We start from the raw sequence: 25,267 nt of genomic DNA on the forward strand, positions 1-25,267 counted from the left end.
TCAATTGATCAAACTTTACCCTATTTATAACGTATAACGTATTTTAAAAACGTTTATAATATGCTTATATGTAGTATAAATTAAATGAAGCAATTAAATAGTTAAAAAGCAGGAAAACTGTGGAGAAGAACAATAAAAACGACAGTATGGCCAAAGTGATATGACTTTAAATTACGTCATTTGGCCACTAGAGGTCAGTAAACATATAAATCCATTTGTGTATCGAAATACATGTCCGTGGATGATTGACAATCACGCCCGTTTCTTACTGTAGGCTGCTCACAAATCACTAGTTCATACCATCGCATCGCGACTATCATGCACCTCAGTTTTAACGCGACAGAAATGCTCAAGCGCTAATCACACGCGTCTCCTGGAAGAAAGCGGCGCGGGACCGCCTTAAAACTAAAGCGGCAGTGGACATCAAAGGCGTTTAAAGCTCTCCTTCAGCTGCAGTGAGTGAATCGCTGGATAACATGCAGACGGCAGTGACGCAAGGGCTGCGCTGGACTAACTGAGCACTGAGAAACCTGCTGCTGCTGCTGCTGCTGCCGGCTCTCGCCCAAAACATCGAAGAACAGGAGCTTTCTGTCTGTTGTTGAGATCACCGCAGGTTTTTGCTGGAACTATGGTTTAGGCTGATAACGGGTAAGGATGGCTTCTTGATAACAAAAGCCTGCATGAACGGATTGCAGTTTCAGTCCTAGCATATAAACGATGCATTTTACTGATTCATTACTAGAAGTAAGAACAGCAGATGTAGCTAAATATGTGTGTTGGCGACGAAATTCTGTCCATTTGTTGGCTTGAGGGTCTTTGGTGCAGATTTTAACCCCTGCTTCACTGGAAGCGGCGTGTAAAGAGACACTTTAAAGGCATGTGATGCAATGCGACGTGATGAAGCAGCTCAAGTCTGGAATTGGCTGCTGAATGCATCATCATCGTGTGTTTTCCAGTCCCAGATCTGCGTGAACACTATGGCTGCAGTGGTCAATTATTCTCCGCCGTGGTGGGTTAACCTTTTCCATCGCCTCCCGCACTTCAACCTACAGTTTCAGCTGACCAGCAGCGATTTCCGCCCGGAGGACTCGGAATATCAAAAGGTAGGTCGACTTCAAGTGCTACATGATTAGGAAATACGAGGCAACATCGAGATCGGTGTGTGCGTGCGGAGCGGCAAGATCAAAGGATGTTCTCGAGCATGACGTCATCCTCTCAAGGCTTTTACTGCAGCGTGACAACTAGTTAAGGTTTTGAGGTACTAGTTAGCATTCAGAGTGTCACATAATCCATATACGGACAGCTAAATATAACAAAAATAAAAACCGGTATTCGGTATGAACCGGTATACCGCCCAGCACTACTAAATGGTGATCCTTATGAATAACAAACATAAAATGTGTGGAACTGGTGATAATACATCAGTGAAATGTCCTAGAAGAGTCAGTGATAATGCAGTCAGACAGTATTTGACCGTTTAAAAGCTTTTGACCCTGTAACTTGATTAGTACTAACCTAGCTTAAACTACCTTGAAAATCCATGCTGGTCAAGCTTGGAAGTTTTTTTTTTTACGCCTAAGAATGGCATTGATTTATAACCAGTTTGAATGACTTCACCATCTTACCCAGCTCCTCATGTTGCACACGAGAACAAACTGTCCAATCAGTGAGCAGTTACTGTTCAGAAATTGTTATGCTCAGGCGCCGTGTGGAGATAGTCAGCGTTTGTGTATTTACCTACCCACAGAGATGGATATCAACACCCTGTAGGAGACATTATGTGCCTTTGCATATATAATGCATTTCTACATGCATATGCGACATTTGGTCACATGTATAATGCAGAGGCATCCAGGATTGCTGTTGTATCTCAGTTGCAGCATCATTAAGGGGATTCTGCCAAAAATTGGAAACGCAACCTGTCTGTCAGTATGGTTCTTAGTGTAAACATCCCATTAGATGTTTTAACATGGTCTAAGCTGATATGCTCTGTGCAGTGGTGTTGAGCATCATGTCAGCATTGCATCACGGTATACCATATTAATAAGTTCTGTAGCATATTAATATGGAAATTAATTATTCAGTATTCGGTTGGGGCGATGTAGCTAAATAAATGTTCCGTTTTTTTAACCTTTTGATGATATTCTCGAAATTTATGTGAATGCTCTAAAATGCCTTAAAAGGGAGATTTTTATTTAATTTTGGTTATTATTATGATTTATTATTATTATTATTAGATATTTTTAACCATAATTTAAACCAAACAGCCATTGTTGCCAGGTAGATTGTCAATATGGGGTGCTGTGTGTACATTGAGGAAAACAATGAACTTGAATGATCTTAGCAAATGGCTGCAATATAACAAAGAGTGAAAAATTTAAGGGGGTCTGAATACTTTCCGTACCCACTGTATATTCAAATTGAATTATAATATGCCATGCAGAGAATTCCAAAAGTGTTTAGGAGTGATGAATCACTTAAACAAAGTTTTGAATCATTTCATTGAATGATTCATAGAAATTAATCAAGCATACGAACTCTGAAAGAAATCTGACTGCTTACATTTAAATAAAACGTAACACTCATACCTGTGTGATGATGACAATACTAGTTTAATAAAATGGTAATAAAAGGGTTAGTTCACCCAAAAATGAAAATTCTGTCAATAATTACTCACCCTCATGTCGTTCCAAACCTGTAAGACCTTCATTCATCTTCAGAACACAAATGAAGATATTTTTGATGAGTTCTGAGAGATCTCTGACCCTCCCATAGACAGCAAGCATACTACCATGGTCAAGGTCCAGAAACGTAGCAAGGACATCGTTAAAATAATCCGTGTGACATCAGGGGTTCAACCGTAATTTTACGAAGCTACGAGAATACTTTTTGTGCGCAAAGAAAACAAAAATAACGACTTTATTCAACAATTTGTCTCCTCGGCGTCACCCTGGCACCATTTCAGAGAGTATCCACTGAACGTAAACGACGTATGCTGTTCTTTGTCAGTTGCGCCACGCGGATACGTTGTGTACACTGTTTACGCATTGATCTGAATGAAAACAACTCATCAAAAATATCTTACTTTTTGTTCTGAAGATGAACGAATGTCTTACGGGTTTGGAACGACATGAAGGTGTGTAATTAATGACAGAATTATTATTTTTGGGTGAACTATCCCTTTAATGGTCCGGAATGCTTATTCCTTCCCTTTCTAGCTTGTACTTCTTTGAACAATGCCTAAAACTTGGTATTTCAGCACTTCCTGTGTCTGTTTGCCTCTTTAAGAAGAATCCCTTTATGTATTCCCCAATTGTAAGTCGCTTTGGATAAAAGCGTCTGCAAAATGACTAAATGTACAAATGTAAATGTAATGGTCGAATGAAAAGAACAAAAAAAATCATTGTGAAGTTGCTTAATTTTAGATTTTTAAAATCGTAAGGAAACTGAAGTGTCCACAGGGACTTACATCACCAGAGAGAAGTCTGTCGTTTCACCAGAAGATCGGATTTATGACATTTTGATCAAAGTCAAAAGAAAAAATAAAGAAATAAAAATTGCAGCCATAAATTGTTTGCAGTAAGTTCAAAAATACACATTTCAAAAATAGTGAATTTTCATTTCATGCAGACTTTAACAAAATAATATTTTAATAATTTGTGAATATTATATACATCGTCCAGCCAAATTGATTGACTACCACGGTATTACCATTTGACACCATAATTGTACCATGGTGCTGCCAGCCTGTCACACACGTTTTTTTTTAGTTGTTTTCACTGTTTTAAGAGTTGGACTTCTTTCAGACAGAAATGAAGGTCATGGAGGCACATTTCAAGATCATATGTCAAGTAGGGCTGTTTATTGTCCACTTCATAAAACAATTTTTTTTGTCAAAGCAACCACTCTCCAGAGGACCAGTAAGAAATGGCATCCAGCTGTGTGAAATTGCAGCCATGGTTGCCTTTTCTCACTAGCTATAGCTGTCACTGACCACATCCAGAGCTCTCCAGCGCTGTATGGTCAAATGGCCAACAACAGTCACTTGTTTCCAAAAAATAAATCCACGATGAAAAGAAACTCAAGGCTGCATTAATAGAAATTGATCTTCAAGGTTCCAACATTGTGGTGTGGAGAGATCAGATGAATGTAATTCAATACTGCAATGCATCATCAATTTGTAAAGTTCCTTTAGAGACATCGGCTCATTAATCACAGCAGATTCGGTTGCAAAAACTCTTGGCTTTCATTTTTTGCTGTGAATAGTTTTCCAAGGTCAAGATGTATTTTAAGCGATTGCATTCAACTCAGTGAAGCCTGTGTGTTTGTGTGTCAGCAAGGCCTGGTTTATCTGGGATGCTTGTTGGATCTGAGGTCACAGGAAAGCCACGGGGTATGTGGGGGTAAATCTGGATGAGATGAGGTCATGACAAGCCCTTGGGTCTGTCTGGTCTGGCAGAGCAGAAGGGAAGAGACTGAGGGAGGGTGAGGAGAGGAGAGGAAGAGGAGGGGGCTGGGTGTTGTTGTTTTCTTTTTGATAAAAGATGAATGCACCCCTTTCTGTGGGCTTCTGTGAAAATGGGGTTTAATCCCTAATGTATCCCAGAGTGCTTTGCAGGCATCCTTTTGTCAAATAGACACATCGTCTTTATGCCAGTACCCCCTCGCTCTCATTCTCACACTCTCATGCATGCATGCTGGGACATATGGGGGTCTGCACTCGTTCACACTGACACTACTATGCCGGTACAATGGTTTTAAACGCCTTAAAATATATGCTGTGGTAGTTGATACATAGATGAATATATATTTTAAATAGAGCTGTCAAATAATTAATCGTGATTAATCCCATCCAAAATAAATGTTTTTGTTTACATAATATATGTGTGTGTACTGTGTATATTTATTAAGTATACTGTATATAAATACACACACATGCACGTATATACTTAAGAAAAATGTTATGTTTGTAAAACTGTTGTTTATTTATTAAATATATTTATAAAAAAATATATATATGTAAATATTTTCAAAATCTATACTGTATATATATATTTTATTTAAATATAATTTTATTTAGTTGGTTATTTTTCTTCTCTTATGCTTATTTGAACAAAAATACAATGAAAACAGTAATATTGTGAAATATTAATACTATTTAAATGGACTAATTTTTATTTTAATATTTACTTAAACTATAATAAATAAGATATATAATGCCATAGATATTGTATTAATATATCAAAGTGTAATGATTATTGTAATGGCGAAGCCGAAAACCTGAAAAATTACTCCAGTCTTCAATGTCGCGATATTTCAGAAATTATTTTAATACGTTGATTTAGTGCTCAAGAAACATTTCTGATGATCAATGTTGCAAACAGTTGTTCTGCTCATTTTTTTTTGGTTGAAATTGTGATAATTTCTTTCAGATTTATTTGATTTTTTTTTTTTTTTATGGACAATGTAAAAGTCTATACTGTCGCTTTTGAACAATTTCATTCTTGATGAAGTATTATTGTCTTAATACATAAATAGTACAAAATGTGACGTGACATGTGGCCAAGTATGGTGACCCATACTTGGAATTAGTGCTCTGCATTTAACCCATCCAAAGTGCACACACACAGCAGTGAACACACACACCGTGAACACACACCCGGAGCAGTGGGCAGCCATTTATGCTGCAGCACCCGGGGAGCAGTTGGGGGGAGCAGTTGCCTTGCTCAAGGGCACCTCAGTCGTGGTATTGAAGGTGGGAGAGAGCGCTGTACATTCACTCCCCCCACCTACAATCCCTGCCGGTACGAGACTTGAACCCGCAACCTTTGGGTTACGAGTCCGACTCTCTAACCATTAGGCCATGACTTCCTATATTCTACATGTCTTTCATAGTTATTAATATGGGGTCATAAAAATTTAATTTTAAATAATTATACAATATATGTGTAATTTAAAAGTGCTATATAAAATAGTTCTAGTTTTAGCTGGAATATAGAGTGTCTTTTTAAACAGACACCTTTGTAAACAGATTTGTCAACAGACGCAGCAGTCCAGCTCTACTTCCTTTTAAATGGGACAAAAATGGCACACATCATGCACCCATGTGAACACACGTCAGCATTATTCATCCCCCACGGCCTCCCTTCAACCACCCTTAAAACTGCTTATCCTGGCACCGATAAGAAGACATTCATATGCACTTTTGGATTGAAAACATCTGTGCAATGGAGGGTTCACTTGGATCTCAGGGCACTCCGCACAATAGTTTGTCTGGATCTGGCCCACCAATAGCTGCCAAAACATATCAGCACTTTGTCCTCCACTTTTCTCTGTACTTTAATGCCACATGGACCTCATCCACATCCACACTGGGTGTCCTTATGTCTTTCTTTTGAGAAGATAATAGCGATTGTCTGATTTACTAATGAATTGTTCTTTGGAATCAGTTATTTTTAATGAATTAGTCAATTAATACACAAAGTGCCTGTAAAGTCGCTTGAGAGCTTTGTTTGGGAGATAAATAAGTGGGTGACACATGTTAGTACAACAAATAAGACCACTTTTTACAGTCTGTGTAACTTAATTGAGAACATGGATATACACATTAGTATTTAACTAAATATTTAAGCCTGTTTCACAACAACAGTATAGCATAGCCACACAGGGACTTCTGGGAATACTGTTGGAGAGATTGTAAAATATTTTTGTCCATACAATGAAAATCAATGGGGTCCAAAACAGCACTGGTCCTGGCTTTCATAGTACCTCACTGAAAAAAAAAAAGAAATTATGAAAGTCCTGTGCCAATTTGTACACAAAAAGTATTTTTTTGCATAGATTCAGTTAACAGAACACAGAAGACAAAAAAGGGAATCTGCAAACCAAATAAATTCAGAGTTGAAAAAGTATTTTATTGACGATTATCATGTAAAGTGACAAGTGCACTAAAAAAGTAACTGTGCACAAAAAGAATAAAACAAAAAGCAAATGGTTCAGTCCATTATGGACTATCTTCAGTGCTTAAATCTTTTACATTTTAAGGCACTAGTTGGAAACACTAGGCGTTTGCTGTGTGAATTCCCTTTTTTGTCATGTATTGAAAAAAGAAAAGCATCATTTATGTAAATTACCGGGTATATATTTATTTGATTTTCAAACATCTCAATATTTATGTGTATGCTCTGAAACGTTATTTTCTTTTCTTTTAATCATTATATCAACCAAGCCATTGTTGCTGGTTTATTTTTTATACAGATGTGTGTGTGTGTGTGTGTGTGTGTGTGTGTGTGAGACAGAATTTTTGTTTTTGGATGAAATATTTCTTTTAAGTGAATCTGAATCTTTTTTAATTGTTTTGTTGAAACCAAGTGTCCAAATGAACCAAATCACTATATGATTCATAACACTGTGATTGTTGTAGATGTTGTTCTGTAGAGTCCTATTAAGAATTGTAGTAGCTAAACTAAAGATGCAAGTTTTCCTCCGTTACCATTATTTGTGTACTAAAAAAACCCCCCTGAAGTTCCCTTTGTTCACCTTGCTCTCTACTTCCTGTATGGTGGAAATGGGATTAGCAGATGCTGTACATCTGTTGTGGTTGGTATCAGGCTACTGTTTTCTCAGCGTTACTGTACTAAAGATCTTGGCACAATTTTTGTCTGTTCTGCAGGCCAGAATGAGAGGAATTGATGACTTTATGACTATTTATGCAATCATTTGAGAAAATTTCCATTTGCTGAAGACAGCTTCTACAGCTGTGTTGCCGTTCTCGTTTGATGTGTGGAAAAAGCACTAGGGTTTTTTTCTCAGCAGGGAATGTTGAAATAATTAAAAGCATACTCTGCAGGAAAGGGGCCCAGCTGGCAGGAAGTCACGAGTAGTGGGGATGAAACGATTTACACCAGAACACGGCACTGTACACGCACAAACACACGTACAAATAACACAAACACTGAACAGAGAGGAAAATGGCATTGTGCTTAAGTGACTGATTACTGTTTTAGCTGAACTATTATTCACTCAGTACAGATCCTAAAGATCTACATGAAGATTTGCAAGATTTACATGCACATTAATGAAATAATCTGGCTTTGATCTGGCTGTTTTATTTTAAATATGTAACTGCCGATGTAATATAGCTACTCAAAATTGCTCTTTGTTTTATATAGGCTAGTATCTATGTTGATGTAAATAATTGAATAATTTTTTTATACACAGTTCGTATTCTACACAAAATATGCTTAAAATTCAAGTAAATATTTTACAGTAATTTACGTGCACATAAGTGAAATTTTCTGTTTTTTCTTTTTGGATGAAGATCCCATATATAAAACAAACTGTTTTAGATCTGTTCAATAGACAGCACAGTTTAATGTAGTATAGTAGTTTATTTTAGTAGTGGTCGTCTGATATGTTTATACTATTATTTTACATATTTTTTGCTTCAAATACACTTAAATATTAAATACGATGTACTGTAAGTAAACTTTAAAGTACAAAAATAAACAAATGATGAAATTTCTCTTATTTTGCACTTTTTTTTTTTTTTTACAGTATTTACTTAATTCAAATATTGTGTGAAGAATTGTTTATTATGATTTGTCAAGACCTGAGATGGATTGTGTGACTGACACAAAGGAAGGCTAGCACTTCTGTTTCCATGAGTTTTGTGGTTACGGTTGATACTATTGCACTGTTTATATTTACCAGTTCTACTGCTTAAAAATAATTACCGAAAAATGTTGACTTTAAAAACATATTTGATTTGTGCACACACATTCATAAACAATTCGGGTTTGGTTTTAAGGCATTCCTGCAATTAGATAATGCCAACTTCCTGCCATCCTGCTCTTTATTACTATAGAGTGAGCCCAATACAAACTTAAGTTCAGTCTCTCCCTCCCTGTGTCTCTGAGGGCTGGTAATGAGATAATTACATTTGAGAGTTGCAGACTCCCTCCCCCATTCCCATCCTCTCCTGGATTGTCTAGTCTCTTCTCTTTGGTCTTGATTGCTGCTAGTCTCCTTTTGTGATCACAATTAAATCAGCTACTTAAACATGTCCCATGTCATCACATGTCCAGGAAATCTCAGCTTCGTAAACCTGGTTTAGTTTTATATAAAAACAAAATAAGCCTATGGTATATCTTCATTTAGATTTGCAATGTAAGTGTGTGTGTGAGACAGCTGATAATGAATCCTCTCTAATCTCTTTACGGATGCTGTCATTGGTGACTGACTCAAATGAGCTTTGACACATCAACAGACAGAAGCCGACATCAACTCGCTCACAGGTCCCTCAATCTCACAGACGAGCAGGGATGGATATTAATGTGAAAATTTCATGACACCAGTTTTAAGCCATAATACAATATCTCAGCCCACTCAAGATTACAGCGAGCATGTAAGTTTAACTTTAAGGGTGAAAATTACATCACTAAATGTCGCTGCTGTTGGTGATTCTGCCCTGATGAGAGTCTGTGCAGGGCCGAATGTGTATCAAACTGGGTCAAACTGGGCATTTGAGGACAAATGAGTGATCTTATATGGCGTTATTTTAATGACAAATGTCGAGAGCACATTATTGTAGCGCGAAAGCACATTAATATAATGTGCGAGCGCGAATTTCCCCGCTCACACGCGGATTTCCTTTTCTCTCGCTAGGGATGGGCGTATCGATCCGAAGTATCGATATATCGATACTGACGCGAGTATCGAAAGTATCGATACTCAAACAAAAAATATCGATACTAAGGTGTGTTTTATTTACCAGTGATTTTGTTTATTTAACAAAAAAATAATAATGCGTACAATATGCATTGAATTGGACGAATAGCCTTTGTTAGCGAGTAATTGTGTAGGATAGAACTATTTTCCTGCTCATCTGAACACGCAAATGTTGCAAGACAGAACTAATCAATCACAGAGAGCGTTCACTCACTGCTGACGGTGCATTCAAACAGGGCTGATTTTCTCAAAAGTATCATAAGAAAGCATTAAAGCTTTTGGGAACGGCAGCCCTGAACAATGCTTATCAGAGGACAGAAGGACAGAGTTATTTCACAATAAACAAACTGAAATTGTAGCCTACATAGTTTGTGCAATTACAGTTATTTAAATTGAATGTTGAAAGATAATATTGATCATGTTCTATTCTGTAGTGTTAATAGAATAAAAAGGTTGCATTTTATGCATGCAACAGCCTGTCACTGGCAGTCCCTTATGAAAATGAATTGTTAGTTTTTAGTTTTACTAAAGTGACCATAGTTCAGCTGTAGTATTTATAGATTTGAATCATGTGTAAACAAAAAACTTATTTGAACCATGTATAATAAAATATAACCTAATAAGTTACAATTAAGGCGTATTGAATGTTAAAAATGCGTTTTAAACAAAGTTGTGTAAAGTGATTATCATTACCCATTTTACTCTTAGTAATTTAATAATTTAATACATTTCATAATTTAAAAGTTAAGTTCAGAAGTATCGAATTGGTATCGACGATACTGCCTTGAAAAATATCGGTATCGTATCAAAAACAAAATAAGTGGTAATTGGAAATTCCATCCCTAGCTCTCGCACAAATCCGGACGCGCACGCTCAGATACACGCTACTCTTGCCCAGAGAGTGTGCACACACTTAAAACGTGTCTCTCCTCTCACTCAAACTGTCCTGTGCACTCGCAAATCTCTCTGTGCTCATGCGCTAGATATTAATTCTTTTCGCACCTGAATTAAACGTGCATACCTCAACTGAATTTAAAATCATTGCAATACATTCTCAGTTGGTATGATGGCAATAGTAACAATTCCTATCAAATCAAATCAAATGCAAAAATAGATGTAAATGATGCAAGATATAACACAATAAATGTTCTGATAGAAGCACTGTTTGGAAATGTATTGGGAGTTTTTTTTTTTTTTTAATCCAGTGTTTGTTTTCAGGTCTGATTTTAGGTCGATATATATATATATTTTTTCATGAAAACCCACTTTATATTAGCTACACATTCAATGGCACTCTCAAACAGTGAATATACAGTTATATGACAGTTACATGTAATTACATTGTCTGCAAATGCATTAAACCCATAGAATATAATGTAGTAATGTTATGACAAATATGGGAAATTCATTATAGTGTTATATTTGGTATCCACATCTTAAGTATAGGGAATAGTGCATCTGACCCTTATCTAAATATGACCTTAATCAGAAGATTATTCTTTATCTAATAATTATTTATTTATTTATTTATTTCAATCCAAGTGCACAGTAGGTTATATGACCACATGAACTTTAAGAATCATATAGGCCTACTTTTTTGTTTGTGTTTAGATAAATCGCTCAGAGGGGTTTGACCAAACTGTTAAACTAGGTTATTTACAAATAATCCAAGCACCCGATTCATTTCTAAAATTTGATTATTATGATTTAGTAGTATTAAATTATAAAGAAATTACAAGATCCATCTTTGAAATCTGATTGGTTGATAATGTTTAATTCAGGTGCGAAAAGAATTCATATCTAACGCATGAGCACAGAGAGATTTGCGAGTGCACAGGACAGTTTGAGTGAGATAAGAGACACTTTTTAAGTGTGTGCACACTCTCTGGGCGAGAGCAGTGTGTATCTGAGCGTGCGCGTCCGGTTTTGTGCGAGAGCGAAGGAAATCCACGTACGAGCAGGGAGATTCGCACTCGCACATTATATTAATGTGCTTTCGCTATACAATAATGTGCTCTCGACATTTGACATTAAAATAACGCCATAATCTTACTCTATTAAAAAAAACCTGAGCATGTGATTATCAGCAGTTTGATGATGCTGCATTTCCTTTCATGCCCTGAATTGTTTTTCAGTAAGGTTTGTAGAATAGAGGTTATCAACATTTTGACTCAAAAGTCCTCAAATTCATTTTGTGATTCCCGACTTCTCAGGAGCCATATGTTCTTTAATAAAAAAAAATGTAAAAAAAGTTTTTGAGGGAGATCTTAATTGTATGTTGTTTTAGCATGAATCAAATGAGAATGTTATCATATATGAATAATAATAATATTTTAAATAATTTTTTGTTTGCACTAGTTTGCTAGTGAACCAAGGTTTTAAAATAAATGCTTTTTGTAATTAAAGGTGCTTGCTAAATTTGCCCTTAATTCTTGTTATATAATCTAAATTGATGATAAGATTAAAAAAATTTAAAAATGGACTGCACAACTTTTCAAATCTAGAAAGATTTTCTGTTATCATCATACAATGCATGATTTTCTAAGAAATCTGTCAACTCGAATCTGCAGACTGGCTCACATTTTCAGCAACGAGCTTCAGCTTGTCCAGACTGTAAATCTGGGCCAAAGTCGTGTAGTGTATTCCAGCTATTAGCAACCCTTGCCCTGGCAATAACCTAGAATATATATATATATATTTTTTCATGAAAACCCACTTTATATTAGCTACACATTCAATGGCACTCTCAAACAGTGAATATACAGTTATATGACAGTTACATGTAATTACATTGTCTGCAAATGCATTAAACCCATAGAATATAATGTAGTAATGTTATGACAAATATGGGAAATTCATTATAGTGTTATATTTGGTATCCACATCTTAAGTATAGGGAATAGTGCATCTGACCCTTATCTAAATATGACCTTAATCAGAAGATTATTCTTTATCTAATAATTATTTATTTATTTATTTATTTCAATCCAAGTGCACAGTAGGTTATATGACCACATGAACTTTAAGAATCATATAGGCCTACTTTTTTGTTTGTGTTTAGATAAATCGCTCAGAGGGGTTTGACCAAACTGTTAAACTAGGTTATTTACAAATAATCCAAGCACCCGATTCATTTCTAAAATTTGATTATTATGATTTAGTAGTATTAAATTATAAAGAAATTACAAGATCCATCTTTGAAATCTGATTGGTTGATAATGTTTAATTCAGGTGCGAAAAGAATTCATATCTAACGCATGAGCACAGAGAGATTTGCGAGTGCACAGGACAGTTTGAGTGAGATAAGAGACACTTTTTAAGTGTGTGCACACTCTCTGGGCGAGAGCAGTGTGTATCTGAGCGTGCGCGTCCGGTTTTGTGCGAGAGCGAAGGAAATCCACGTACGAGCAGGGAGATTCGCACTCGCACATTATATTAATGTGCTTTCGCTATACAATAATGTGCTCTCGACATTTGACATTAAAATAACGCCATAATCTTACTCTATTAAAAAAAACCTGAGCATGTGATTATCAGCAGTTTGATGATGCTGCATTTCCTTTCATGCCCTGAATTGTTTTTCAGTAAGGTTTGTAGAATAGAGGTTATCAACATTTTGACTCAAAAGTCCTCAAATTAATTTTGTGATTCCCGACTTCTCAGGAGCCATATGTTCTTTAATAAAAAAAAATGTAAAAAAAGTTTTTGAGGGAGATCTTAATTGTATGTTGTTTTAGCATGAATCAAATGAGAATGTTATCATATATGAATAATAATAATATTTTAAATAATTTTTTGTTTGCACTAGTTTGCTAGTGAACCAAGGTTTTAAAATAAATGCTTTTTGTAATTAAAGGTGCTTGCTAAATTTGCCCTTAATTCTTGTTATATAATCTAAATTGATGATAAGATTAGTCATAAAATTAGATTAAATGTAAAAAAAAATTTAAAAATGGACTGCACAACTTTTCAAATCTAGAAAGATTTTCTGTTATCATCATACACTGCATGATTTTCTAAGAAATCTGTCAACTCGAATCTGCAGACTGGCTCACATTTTCAGCAACGAGCTTCAGCTTGTCCAGACTGTAAATCTGGGCCAAAGTCATGTAGTGTATTCCAGCTATTAGCAACCCTTGCCCTGGCAATAACCTAGAATGTTTTGCATGAGCAAGCATCACTCAAATTGACTTCAGAAAACAAAATGCAAAAATATAGGCTAGTAAAAATGTAGTTGATATAAAAAAAGTGCATTGCAAAAATAATGTGCTGCTTGAGTAAACAAAGGACATCCCCAATATATTCCATTAAACAAAAGATATTCCAGAGGTAGCTAACTATTCCTTATCTTTGTATGTTAAAAAAACTGAAAGAAAAAGACAAATGTGAACTACCAAATCCATATTTTTAATGTGATTGATTAAAATAGGACATGCTTCTCAAACAGCTTGTTAGTACCGGACGAACATTCAGAAGATCATTTCCTTTTTTAGGTGTAGATTATGGTTAGGAATAACTTTCAGACTGTGATTTTTGATAGGAACGTTGTTCCAGAACTAACAAGGGATGTTGATTTAGTATCATATCCTAGTTCTTGGCACCATGTTGTGTGTGTGTGTGTTTATGAGACCAAAAGAAGTCTCCCATGTACAGCCTGACCTACATTTGCTGCAGATGGAGAAAAATCTAGATCATTCATGACACTTCTGGTTCAGTGGAAGAGCTTGTGGATGTAGATCTGGATTAAACATGCAGGACTCCTGAAAGTAACTCCCCGTTTATCTAAAATCAGAGTGCTTCCCATCCAGAATAGCAGCTTGTACACCAATAAGTATAATAGTCTTAAACAATATGTTACTCCAGATTACAGTTAAAGAAAACATGCGATACTGTTCAATAACAAAAGTTTTTGATTGGAAGAACCAGCGTTCAGTGGCCTCATTGTATTCTTAATTGTTCACGGTTAATTTACTGCTACACTAAAAACAATGAAGTCTAAATGACTCCCTTTCTCTCTCTCTCTTTGCAGTCTGTGTTGTTGCTAGGTGCAGTAGCATTGGTGTGCTTGGCACTCGACCTCCTCTTCCTCCTCTTCTATTCCTTTTGGCTGTGCTGCCGTCGCAGGAAGAACCACGACTCGCCCAACGCAGACTGCTGCTGCACCGCTTGGTGCGTGATCATCGCCACGCTTGTGTGCAGGTCCGTGGTTTGCACTCTTACACAGTTAAACATGAAACACTCATAGCTGCCTCCACGCACACATCATGTGGCAATACGCATCATAAGTTCCAGTTAATTGGGAGTCACGATTGGACTTCCACACAAATAAATCTGTCAATGAAATCCATCCAGTTGGGAACATTTTGGCTGTGCTCCTAAACTTCGAGAACTCCCTTGTTGTCCACTGCCAACATTGGCAGAAAACTGAAATGGAAGCTTGTTGTTGAGTAATTGTATAGTAATAGTTCACCCAAAAATGAAAATTTGCTGAAAATTCACTCACGCCGTCCAGATGTAGATTTATTGCAGGGTTTATTTCATCATCGGAACAGATTTGGTGAAATCTAGCATTACATCACATGCTCACCAATGGGTACTTTGTAGTGAATGGGTGCCGTCAGAGAGTCCAAACAGCTGATAAAAACATCAGTTTTTGAGTGAACAAATGCAAGAGACTTAAAGGAATAGTTCACTACAAAATTAAAATGTTGTTATCATTTACTCACCCTCGTGTTGTTCCAAACCTGGAACAAGAGTTTATTTCTCATGTTGAACATAAAAGAAGATATTTTGAAGAATGCTGGTAATCAAACAGTTGATGGTCTCCTTTGATTTCCATAGTATTTTTTTCCCTAGAAGTCAAAGGGGACCAACAACAAATATCTTCTTTTGTGTGCAACATAAGAAAGAAACTTATACCCTTAAGTTGTTCCAAACCTGTGACATTCTTTCTTCTGTGGAACATAAAAGAAGATATTTTTAAGAATGTTAGTAACTAAACAACGTTCTGACATCTATTATATGTTTAAAAAGGCATTGTTCGCAATATCTTTTATGTTCCACAGAAGTAAGAAAATCATACAGGTTTGGAATGACATGAGGGTGAGTAAATGATGATGGAATGATGGAATATAAATTTTTTTTTAGTTGGTCCGTCCCATTAAATATCTGCCAAGAGAGTAGTAAATTCCTAGAGAATAGTAAATTCAAACAGGAACCTTCAATCCAAAAAGATATGTATTTGTTACAAAAAGCCCCCCCCCCCAAAAAAAAGAACTAAAGAGCTCTTAAGTAATTGCTGTATGACACATAAATCATGTAACACATATGGCAGCTTATTAAACGCCTAACCCACGCTGATGAGTGCCGCTGGCCGGGATTCATTTGAAATAGTAGGTGTGTGTTTCTCCTTGCGCAGTGTGAAACGGATGGTATTTTTAGTAATAATCCCTGTCTGGTTCTCGGGTGCACAGGCTTTGCTTTGTTAACCCTTTCATTGTTCAGGATATGTCCTGTTAGAAAACTTTTCACAATCCACATGCTGTTACATTTGATTGTTGGGTTAACAAGCTTCCATCTGCTTTCTTGTCACTTTTGCTAAATCAGTTACATTACCTTAGTTGACCTTGACATTTCAATATTTTAAACAGTTTTTATAGACTGACATGGTACTATATATATCATCTTTCTGTTCTATTTGTCTAAGCTAGCTGCAGTGTGTCTTGTATACATTTGGTCTCTTGTGAAAACATCTCTACTCATTCCTGTCAGATCTCTTTAAATATAGAGAGAGGTGAGAGGTCAGTTCAGGCTGGCAGCCAGTCCACGCTGAAGCCAGGACACAGAGGTTAAATAGTTTAATCAAGTGCCTGCATTAGTTAGGGGTTAGAATAATGCCGGCTGAATGAGGGTCATGTGTAACAAACTTCCGTATTCTTTAAAAGAGGTCGCATTGCTTCCGTTTCAGCTCTTTTGTATGTGCTTTGTTAAATATGGAGCTATTTTTCTCAAGGATGAGCCAAACTGATGTCCATCGCATATGCAGATTGATATCGAAAAGTTTTTTTATTTTATTTTTTATTTTAAATAAAACACCAGTAATAAAATTTTCGAAAATTCGGAAGCATTCCAGAAATTTTGCAAACTTTCCAGGATTTTTTTGTAACAAACTTCCGTATTCTTTAAAAGAGGTCGCATTGCTTCCGTTTCAGCTCTTTTGTATGTGCTTTGTTAAATATGGAGCTATTTTTCTCAAGGATGAGCCAAACTGATGTCCATCGCATATGCAGATTGATATCGAAAAGTTTTTTTATTTTATTTTTTATTTTAAATAAAACACCAGTAATACAATTTTCGAAAATTCGGAAGCATTCCAGAAATTTTGCAAACTTTCCAGGATTTTTGTTTTGAATATTTCAGGGATTTTTGGAAAGTTTCCGGAAATTTACCAGAAATTTTCCACCCCTTTGCAACCCTAGTTAGGTTAACTGATTACCTCAAAAGTGCATAGATATCGCCATCAGTTCATAATGCTGTTAACACTTTCTCAGACAAATGAATGCGATGAGACATGTTCTCCGGTTTTGCCAGGTGACGTTCGAAGTATACCCCATTGTCCTGCAATGACCCTGTTTAATAATACCAGCTGCTCTTTTCAGTGGTCGTGATGCAGAAATAAAGTGATTTAGTCTTGAAATAGAAGCTGCACAGAACTACTTTAGATTATCTAAAGAGAACTGCTTGTTGTGACCTGAGATTTTGGGCTCGTATAAAAGTAAATAAAAAGCTGTGATTGTAGCAAAAGGATTTTAAATGGTTCTATTCTAATTAAAGATGTAATTTTTTGTGCATGACCCTATGATGTGAAAGCTCATTTTAGTTACTTATGCCATTTTAGAGATTAAAAAAACCAAACATTCACAGGCATATTTGTTAGTCATGATTAATTTATTGATGAATCTAACCAAAAGTGTCTGATAATATAGAAGTTACTGAGATGAAGTGAGTAATATTCAGCAGGTCATGTGACCTCAAGCATTTTTTAACAGGAGGACTGCTAATTATTGTTTAAAATGTTTTTTTTTGTGAAAATACAAAACAAATACAATGTGTTAAACACATAATTTAACTTATTATTATTATTATTATTAATGTGAATAATAAAAATAATGTACATCAATAATGATTATTAATGCCTTTGCAAATAATCATTGTAAATACATTGACATTTAGCTGCTAAAGGGGAAAACGCTTCTAAAGTAAACAGTTACATTAATTTGTGTAAATAATAAGTCTTAATTTTGCATACAAATTTTAGACCGTTTTGTTTTCAGTAACTCTTATTGATTATTGTTCTAATTGCTTTTAGGTTGCTTTCTTTGTCTTCTGTTCAGATTATTTTCTGGTCTCTCCTCCCATTTGTCACCCCACAAGGGTCATCAGACGATCTCCTCCCCTCTGTTCCACCCCTTCTGCCTTCCCTTCCTCCTCCTTTCTCTCATCTGTCCTATATCTGACTTCATGCTCTGCCATTCACCGCTGTGATTGACAAACAAAGAAGAGATTATTTCCCTTAGAGAGAGATGGATGCAGAAAGACGCAGAGAAAAGGACAATGATGACTGATTGATGCAGATAAAGCTTAACTGGGAAAAGAGAGCGAGTTGCGGATCACACTGAGTGATGGGTCCATGGCAGAGATGAGAGATGTCATGCTGATATGATGGCTCAGATGAAACACATTGTGTCTCATGCATCGTTAAGCACATCAAATAGTGCACACATGGACTAATGCACACATGTGCACATGCTCCATTGAGTGACCTAAAACACCGGAGCGCTCTCCTAAAACCCTGATCTCCCTAATATTTTGTGCCTTTAGTAGCTCAGTGAATGTGTTCTCATTCAGAACTGTTCAAAATACTCATTTTTGAAACAAAATAAATGTATCCATGAAGCAATATTACATATGATTTATTTTCAGAAAATTGAATATGCTTTTTTTTTTATTGCTACAATGGCAGATTTTTTTATTTGTTTGAAGCATAAAACTAATTAAATGTATTATTTTTATTTCCCGAAATAATTTAGTTACCGATATTCTTCAAAATTTCATTATTTAATAATTTTTTAAGCATATTGAGCGTCCCTAAAAGTACTAAAAGAACATTTAATGTAATCGTTAAGAGACCAGAGTTAGTAGTTCACCCAGTTTGAATCATGATACAGGTCAGAAGAAATATAAAAATATTTCTCTTAGCTGTTCTCCTATTTTATAATTAATTAATTAACTTAATAATTCATTCATTCATCCTGAAACTTTTTTTAAATAGTATTTGATTGTTTTTTATTTTACAGCATAGACATTCTTGATATTGTTTTACACCGCAAGTGTCTATTAGAAAATAAGAAATAAAATGATACATTTAGTATCAATGTATCAGATTTTTCACAAACAAATGAAAAATCTGCCATTGCATCAAAAAATTTTCTTATAACAAATCTTATGTAATATTGCTTCACGGATAAATGTATTTTGTTTCAAAGATGTTTTTGACACTGATGTTTTCACATGTTTACTGGAAATAATGAGACAAACCAACTGATCTAAGTTTTTTTTTGCAGCAGCAGCAGCATATGTGCGCATAAGATTTTGTCCTGGGCTGAGGAAACTCGCCGTAGATAAAAATATTTTCTTTCTCTCTGTATTGCGTTCTCTCTTTTTCCCTCTGTCGCCCTCACATCAATTTTCCCCCCTCTCCCGGCGCTGCCCCCTTGGTGCCTTGGCGATGTTGCCATAGCAACAGAATCAGATTTTGAACACTGAAGCTGCGAGATGAATAATGCACTGCAGGTCTCTCTGCCAGTGTGTGTGTGTGTGTGTGTGTGTGTGGGCACTGCGTATATATGAGTGCTATAGCCGCAGAGCGTCATTATTCAATATCTCTTATCTAACACTGCCAGATTCTCACAAAGATTGTGTCTGTTTATATATTTATGTATTTGTGTCCACTGTTTAATTGTGAGTACTTTTTGTCTTGTTTAATGGATAATGCTTTGGCTCAGTAATTGACCCATCAAGCCAGAATCAATTCTATTTAAAGAAGCCAGGACTCATAAAAAGTAATGGCTTATTTTCCATTACAACGACATTAACCTCAGCTGATCTTGTTAAGGTTTGAAAGTCTGAGGTTGTTTATCCCGAATCGCATTTATGTTTGAAAGTGACCCATCTATGTCATCAGTTCAAGCCAACCACATTTCTGAACGATCATAGACCTGCACATTTAATCAAAATCAATAGAGCAAAACCACAATACTCTGTACTGAAATTAATGTACTATTGTATGTACTAAGGTGCTTGAAGAAATGGTACTGCTACAAATAAACATGGAAGTACCTTTGTAATTGAGGTGCTCTGTTTTTTAGTTAAGTGTGCTTAATGATTCAGTATGATCATATTACCATCTTAAATCAACACTGTAGCACTTATGAATCAAATATTTTCATACTCATTATACTTTAACAACCAGTTTTGTATACAGTTACTATTATTCTACAAACAGAACTGTTAGCATATGTGCCCACTCACGCGATCTAACAGATGATTGTGCGGATGATTGTGGTCAGTGCTGTTAGCGTGAGGGTTTCTGGGTAACAGTGGGAAATCCTCGGTGAGCCACGTGACTCCTGACCTTAACAAAGAATGACAGCTTGACCTCTCTCTCGATATCTCTGTCTCACACACTCTTAAGCTTATAAGAGCTGTCCTGCCTAAATCCTCTTGTATTTGAGGGACAGAGAAAAAGAGTAACACATGCAGGAAAATGTGCACATGGCATCAGATAAAATGCTCACGCGTACACACTAAAACCACCCTGAGATTAATGTACTTGAAATAATTTTCTAAATATATACTGTATGTGTGTGTATTTATGTATACATAATAAATATACACAGTACACATACATAAATTATGTAAACAAAAACTTTAAACAAAAAATTAATCGTTTTACAGCACTACAATAAATGCTTCATTATTGCACATTAATTCCTTTGTGTTAATTTACCCATATAGGTATTACTGTAATAACAAATGTCCAAAAGAGTAAATGTCAGCTTCATAAAGTGTTTAAATGGACTGAATGGTTTTTTTAATGTTTTTGAAATAAGTCTCTTTTGCTCACCATTTCTACATTTATTTGATCAAAAATATAGTAAAACTGAAATATTATGAAAATTTTAAATAATGGTTTTCTATTTGAATATTTTTTTTAAATGTTCAGTTGCTGGCAAAGCAGATTTTCAGCAGCCATTACTCATTGACTAGAAAGTTTAAAAGAAAAAGAACAGAAAATTACGTGAACAATGTTTGATATGTACATATATGTGTATATATATATATATATGTATATACAGTAGTCAGCATTTGAAGTGGATCAAAAAAGTTCATAAAATTGTCCTAAGACAAGAACACATTTTGGTTTTAAGTTTTAGGACAACTTTGGTGAAAGGTTTTGATCCACTTCAAATGTTGACTTGTGTGTGTGTGTGTGTGTGTGTGTGTGTGTATATAGCACACACATATACACACACACACTACAGTTTAGGTTGACTATAAGCGTTCAATTTTTTTCTGATACAAGCTGGAAACTTTTGGGAAAGCGCATGGATTAGTTTTATTGTCTTTGTAAAAGTAAAAAACAACACTCTGCTCTGCTAACCTGGGCATTTTCATGTTTTTGTACTCTTAGTGTTTCAGAATAAAGACGTTGCTTGTGTGAGAGAGTTGATTTACAGCCTATATAAAAGAATCTGCCACATTCACATGAGCTAATTCCCGTTTTGATCACTTTCCCGCAGTGCTGGCATTGCAGTTGGTTTCTACGGAAACGGCGAAACGTGCGATGGCATGACACGCCTGACATACTCTTTGCGCCATGCTAACCAAACAGTGGCAGGCATCGACAAACTGGTGAGTCATTGACGTTTTTGTTTGTTCTGAGCTGGGGACATTTTGCCTTATCCAGGTGTTAAAAACATACTTAACTGCACTTCTGTTGTTAGTCCTAAATACCTAACTACTTTTTTTCAAGCACTTTACCACGATTGCTAGCTATTTTACAGCCCTGACTAATAGGGTCGCACGGCATACCAATACTAAAGGACCGTGGTGCCAAAAATGTACCTCTGTCTCTACTGAACTCCCCACTGCTGAGGCTAGAGTTCATTGCCCTTTGCTGAACACTTTAACTCAAATAAACACTCTGCTTCTGTTGCCAAATACTGTACTGCACCTCATAGCCATCGCTAAAACCCCCAGCTTACAGGGTTATTAAATGTTAATGCATTCATAAGGTTGAGGGTTTAATTGTTTTGGTTGGCTGGCTAGGACTTAATTATGTGTATCAAAATATCCATTAGCAACTGTTAGAAAGCCTGAGAGGTCATCGAGTCCTAGTTTTCATTCAGTGAAAGCCGAAAAGGAAAATAAAGTTTATCTAATAATCAATTAATGAATCAAATTTATTTAACGATCAACACTTGTTGTATGTAAGCTTGTAAATTGCACAGCATTGAAATGTCACAACAATTCCGGCCTTTCAAAAGTTTTGACTGAAACCGAAAAATCATTTTCAGCTGAATAGCAATTAAGATCAAAGTGTATTTCACTTTGACACAAACAGCTGAACGCATAGCCTTTCAAAGCATCCTCCATTTGATAGGGTCGCTTATGATAACCTACATTATGACCTGCCAGTTTGATTCAGGGGGCAGAAAAAAAGGATCTGATTTATTGAGCCTAAAATATGTGCTTGTTTATGTGTTTTAGGTATCAGAGAGCACCAGCAGTCTGAATGAAACCCTGCAGGAGGGTTTGGTGCAGCTGGAGACTGTGTACTCCAAACATACAGACTACCTGTCCATCGTCCAGAAACTGCAGGGTCAGCTGGACGAGCTGATCAATCTGATGGTGGAGGTGCCTTTCTGGAGCAGTACGGATATCTCTCTGGATCACCTGGCATCCCTCACTGAGCAGTATGACTGGTACAGGTAATTAAGAAGTCCAGTCTAGTCATCATGCTCTGTGATGGCTAAATTTGTTTCAGAGGTATTACCCAGATAGTACTGGTTTCTAAAATCCTCTTGGTTTTTTACAAAGTAGTAGTCTGGCATGATTTGTTTTTCACATAAGAATGACTAAATGTCCAAAGAAGTAAATTAAGAGTTTATGGACATGCACAATAGAGTTTCTCAATAATAAAGTCCAGACTTGTTACTACTTTTGGATGGAGTTATAAAGACATTTCCAGCCATCTGGAAGAGATCATGTGTATGTGTGTTTTGTAGGTGGTTGGGTTATCTGGGTCTGCTGCTCTTTGATGTTATAATCTGCCTGCTCATTTTGGTTGGTCTCATACGCAACTCAAGAAGCATCTTGATCAGGTAAGTGCAGAAATGATTAACACATGTTTTTAGTTAATATCACACACAATAGCCACCCATGTAATCTATCACAAAATGGTTCCTAAAGAACCTTTTCTATACCTTTAAGAAACAACATATTAATATTGTTTTTCTTTTTTATTTAGTGTCAAAATTTATAATTTTTTATTTCTATCCAAAATTACACTATTTTACTCAATATTACCCAATATACAGTATATGTATTTTTGTGCTGATTTGCTATCTGTGAAACAGCTGTTATTTTTACCTAAAATGATTAAAACTTTCACTTTCATTAACTAAAATAAAGCTAAAATAAATAATAAAATGGATAGTTCCGGTCCTTGATTCTGATTGGCTGAGCCACGTTCGACGCTGTTGTAAATTACCGTATTAGCCCGAATATAAGACAACCCCCCTTTTTCCAGATGTGCCTTTTAGAAAAAGGCTTTTTAAAAACCAAATCTGTTTTTTTCTCAGTAAAACACATTTTGTCTTCAATTATTTTCATATTGCATATTTTTTCTATTTTAATTTTTGTTTTGAAGGTATGGTAAAAACTGGTAAAATGTACCAACAATCACATTAAAAAAATATACACTTTTTGATATACCATAAAATAAAAAAAACAGGTAGCCCATCTGAATTAGGCCATTTAGGCCATCCATCTAATAGTCGCCTACCAAAATCTTATTAACAGTAGAAGTTAAATCTTACTGTAGTCTTCAAATCTGGGTACTGTCTTACGTTTTAAAATCACAAAGGGAGTTTGGTCCCATCAGGCTAACGTGACAGTCACGACTCATGCCGCTGTAAGGTTTTCTTTTTCTTTTGTTTTTACTCGCGATCTTTACAACGCGCATTACATTACGTATTTCATGGCACCCTTGTTTTATGCTTCTTTGGCGCCACCTATTGTTGTGGGTGTATTATTGACATGTCAAAGTCTAGACCCTGCATATAAGACGACCGCGTTTTTTCAGATGCATTTTCAAGAAAAAAACATTGTCTTATATTCGGGTCAATACGGTACTCTACAAACATACACTTTTGTTTACTTCTGTGTGTTGCTCGGCAAACACTTTGTTGCAACCACAAATGATTCTGAGGAACTACATTGTTTGGTGGAAGAATACTGTTTTTATTAATATCATTACACTTTATTTGCTCTGTTTTATTTTGTGAAACCGTACTACGTATATGGAATAACCGTTTTATAAAAGCAATAAGCCCCGTGAAGCCGTGGTTTACAGTGAATTTATAACAGCTAAGGGGGTTCTAACAACGCCCCTTAGCTCTTATAAATTCACTGTAAACCACGGCTTCTTGGGGCTTATTGCTTTAATAAAATATTAGATGCAAAACTTGAATTTACTAAAATTACAAAAGTAAACCTGAATTGAAATGAATGCTAAATGCTAAAATGAATAGAAATGCTAAAATGAATAGAAATTCAGAAACAAAAACAAAAAAACCTAAACAAAATGACTAAAAGTTAAAGTACAGTTAAAATGAAGCATTGCTAAATACTATATTAGTATATAAATTATATAAATAATACTAAAACAACAGTGTTATAAAATCAGATTTTAATAATATTTATGGGTGTTACTGAATTCGGCAGGATGGTTTGAGATGTGACATGACAATATAGAATCACAGAGAGTGAGTGACCTGGAATTAAACTCTGAACACATATCAGTAGAATTTAAGGAATGTAATTTACTTTGACTCACAACAAAGAAATCTTGAAGTGTAAGAAAAATAATGAATGTCAGAATGTTGATATGCAAGATCATGTGATATTTCAGGGAACATCAAAAGGGATTTTCTTGTTTTCCTGGTGGATTGCAGGAGGTGCCTCAGATTAAACTGCACTACCTGAGTTTACAGTTTCACTTTGAAAATTTCCAGGTTGGAAATCGTTGTGTGAAAATGCCTATTTTTAGCCTGTAACTATGCAAAATTGAGATTCATTCTCTGAAAGCCTTTAGAAATGGTGTGAGAGAGAGAGAGCACGAATCAGAGAGAGGAGTTGGCAGAGGAGAGAAGGATTCAGGCAAAACTAAATCTATTTAGTTTACTAGGGAGGG

At 35.6% G+C, this 25,267-nt stretch overlaps 1 protein-coding gene across 1 annotated transcript in view; it reads left to right on the forward strand.

Moving 5' to 3' along the window:
* The first annotated feature begins 216 nt into the window (after window positions 1-216).
* ttyh3b (tweety family member 3b) overlaps window positions 217-25,267 on the forward strand; it is a 38,313-nt gene continuing 13,262 nt past the window's right edge. Inside the window, exons 1-6 of the mRNA XM_016249186.1 lie at window positions 217-648; window positions 957-1,103; window positions 14,759-14,928; window positions 21,591-21,702; window positions 22,561-22,781; window positions 23,079-23,174. Of these exons, the coding sequence (XP_016104672.1) occupies window positions 978-1,103; window positions 14,759-14,928; window positions 21,591-21,702; window positions 22,561-22,781; window positions 23,079-23,174 (725 nt within the window). The 5' untranslated portion in view covers window positions 217-648; window positions 957-977. The remainder of the gene's footprint in view (window positions 649-956; window positions 1,104-14,758; window positions 14,929-21,590; window positions 21,703-22,560; window positions 22,782-23,078; window positions 23,175-25,267) is intronic.

Source organism: Sinocyclocheilus grahami, unplaced genomic scaffold, assembly GCF_001515645.1.
Source record: "Sinocyclocheilus grahami isolate Dianchi unplaced genomic scaffold, SAMN03320097.WGS_v1.1 scaffold25.1, whole genome shotgun sequence".
Taxonomy (NCBI): Eukaryota; Metazoa; Chordata; class Actinopteri; order Cypriniformes; family Cyprinidae; genus Sinocyclocheilus; species Sinocyclocheilus grahami.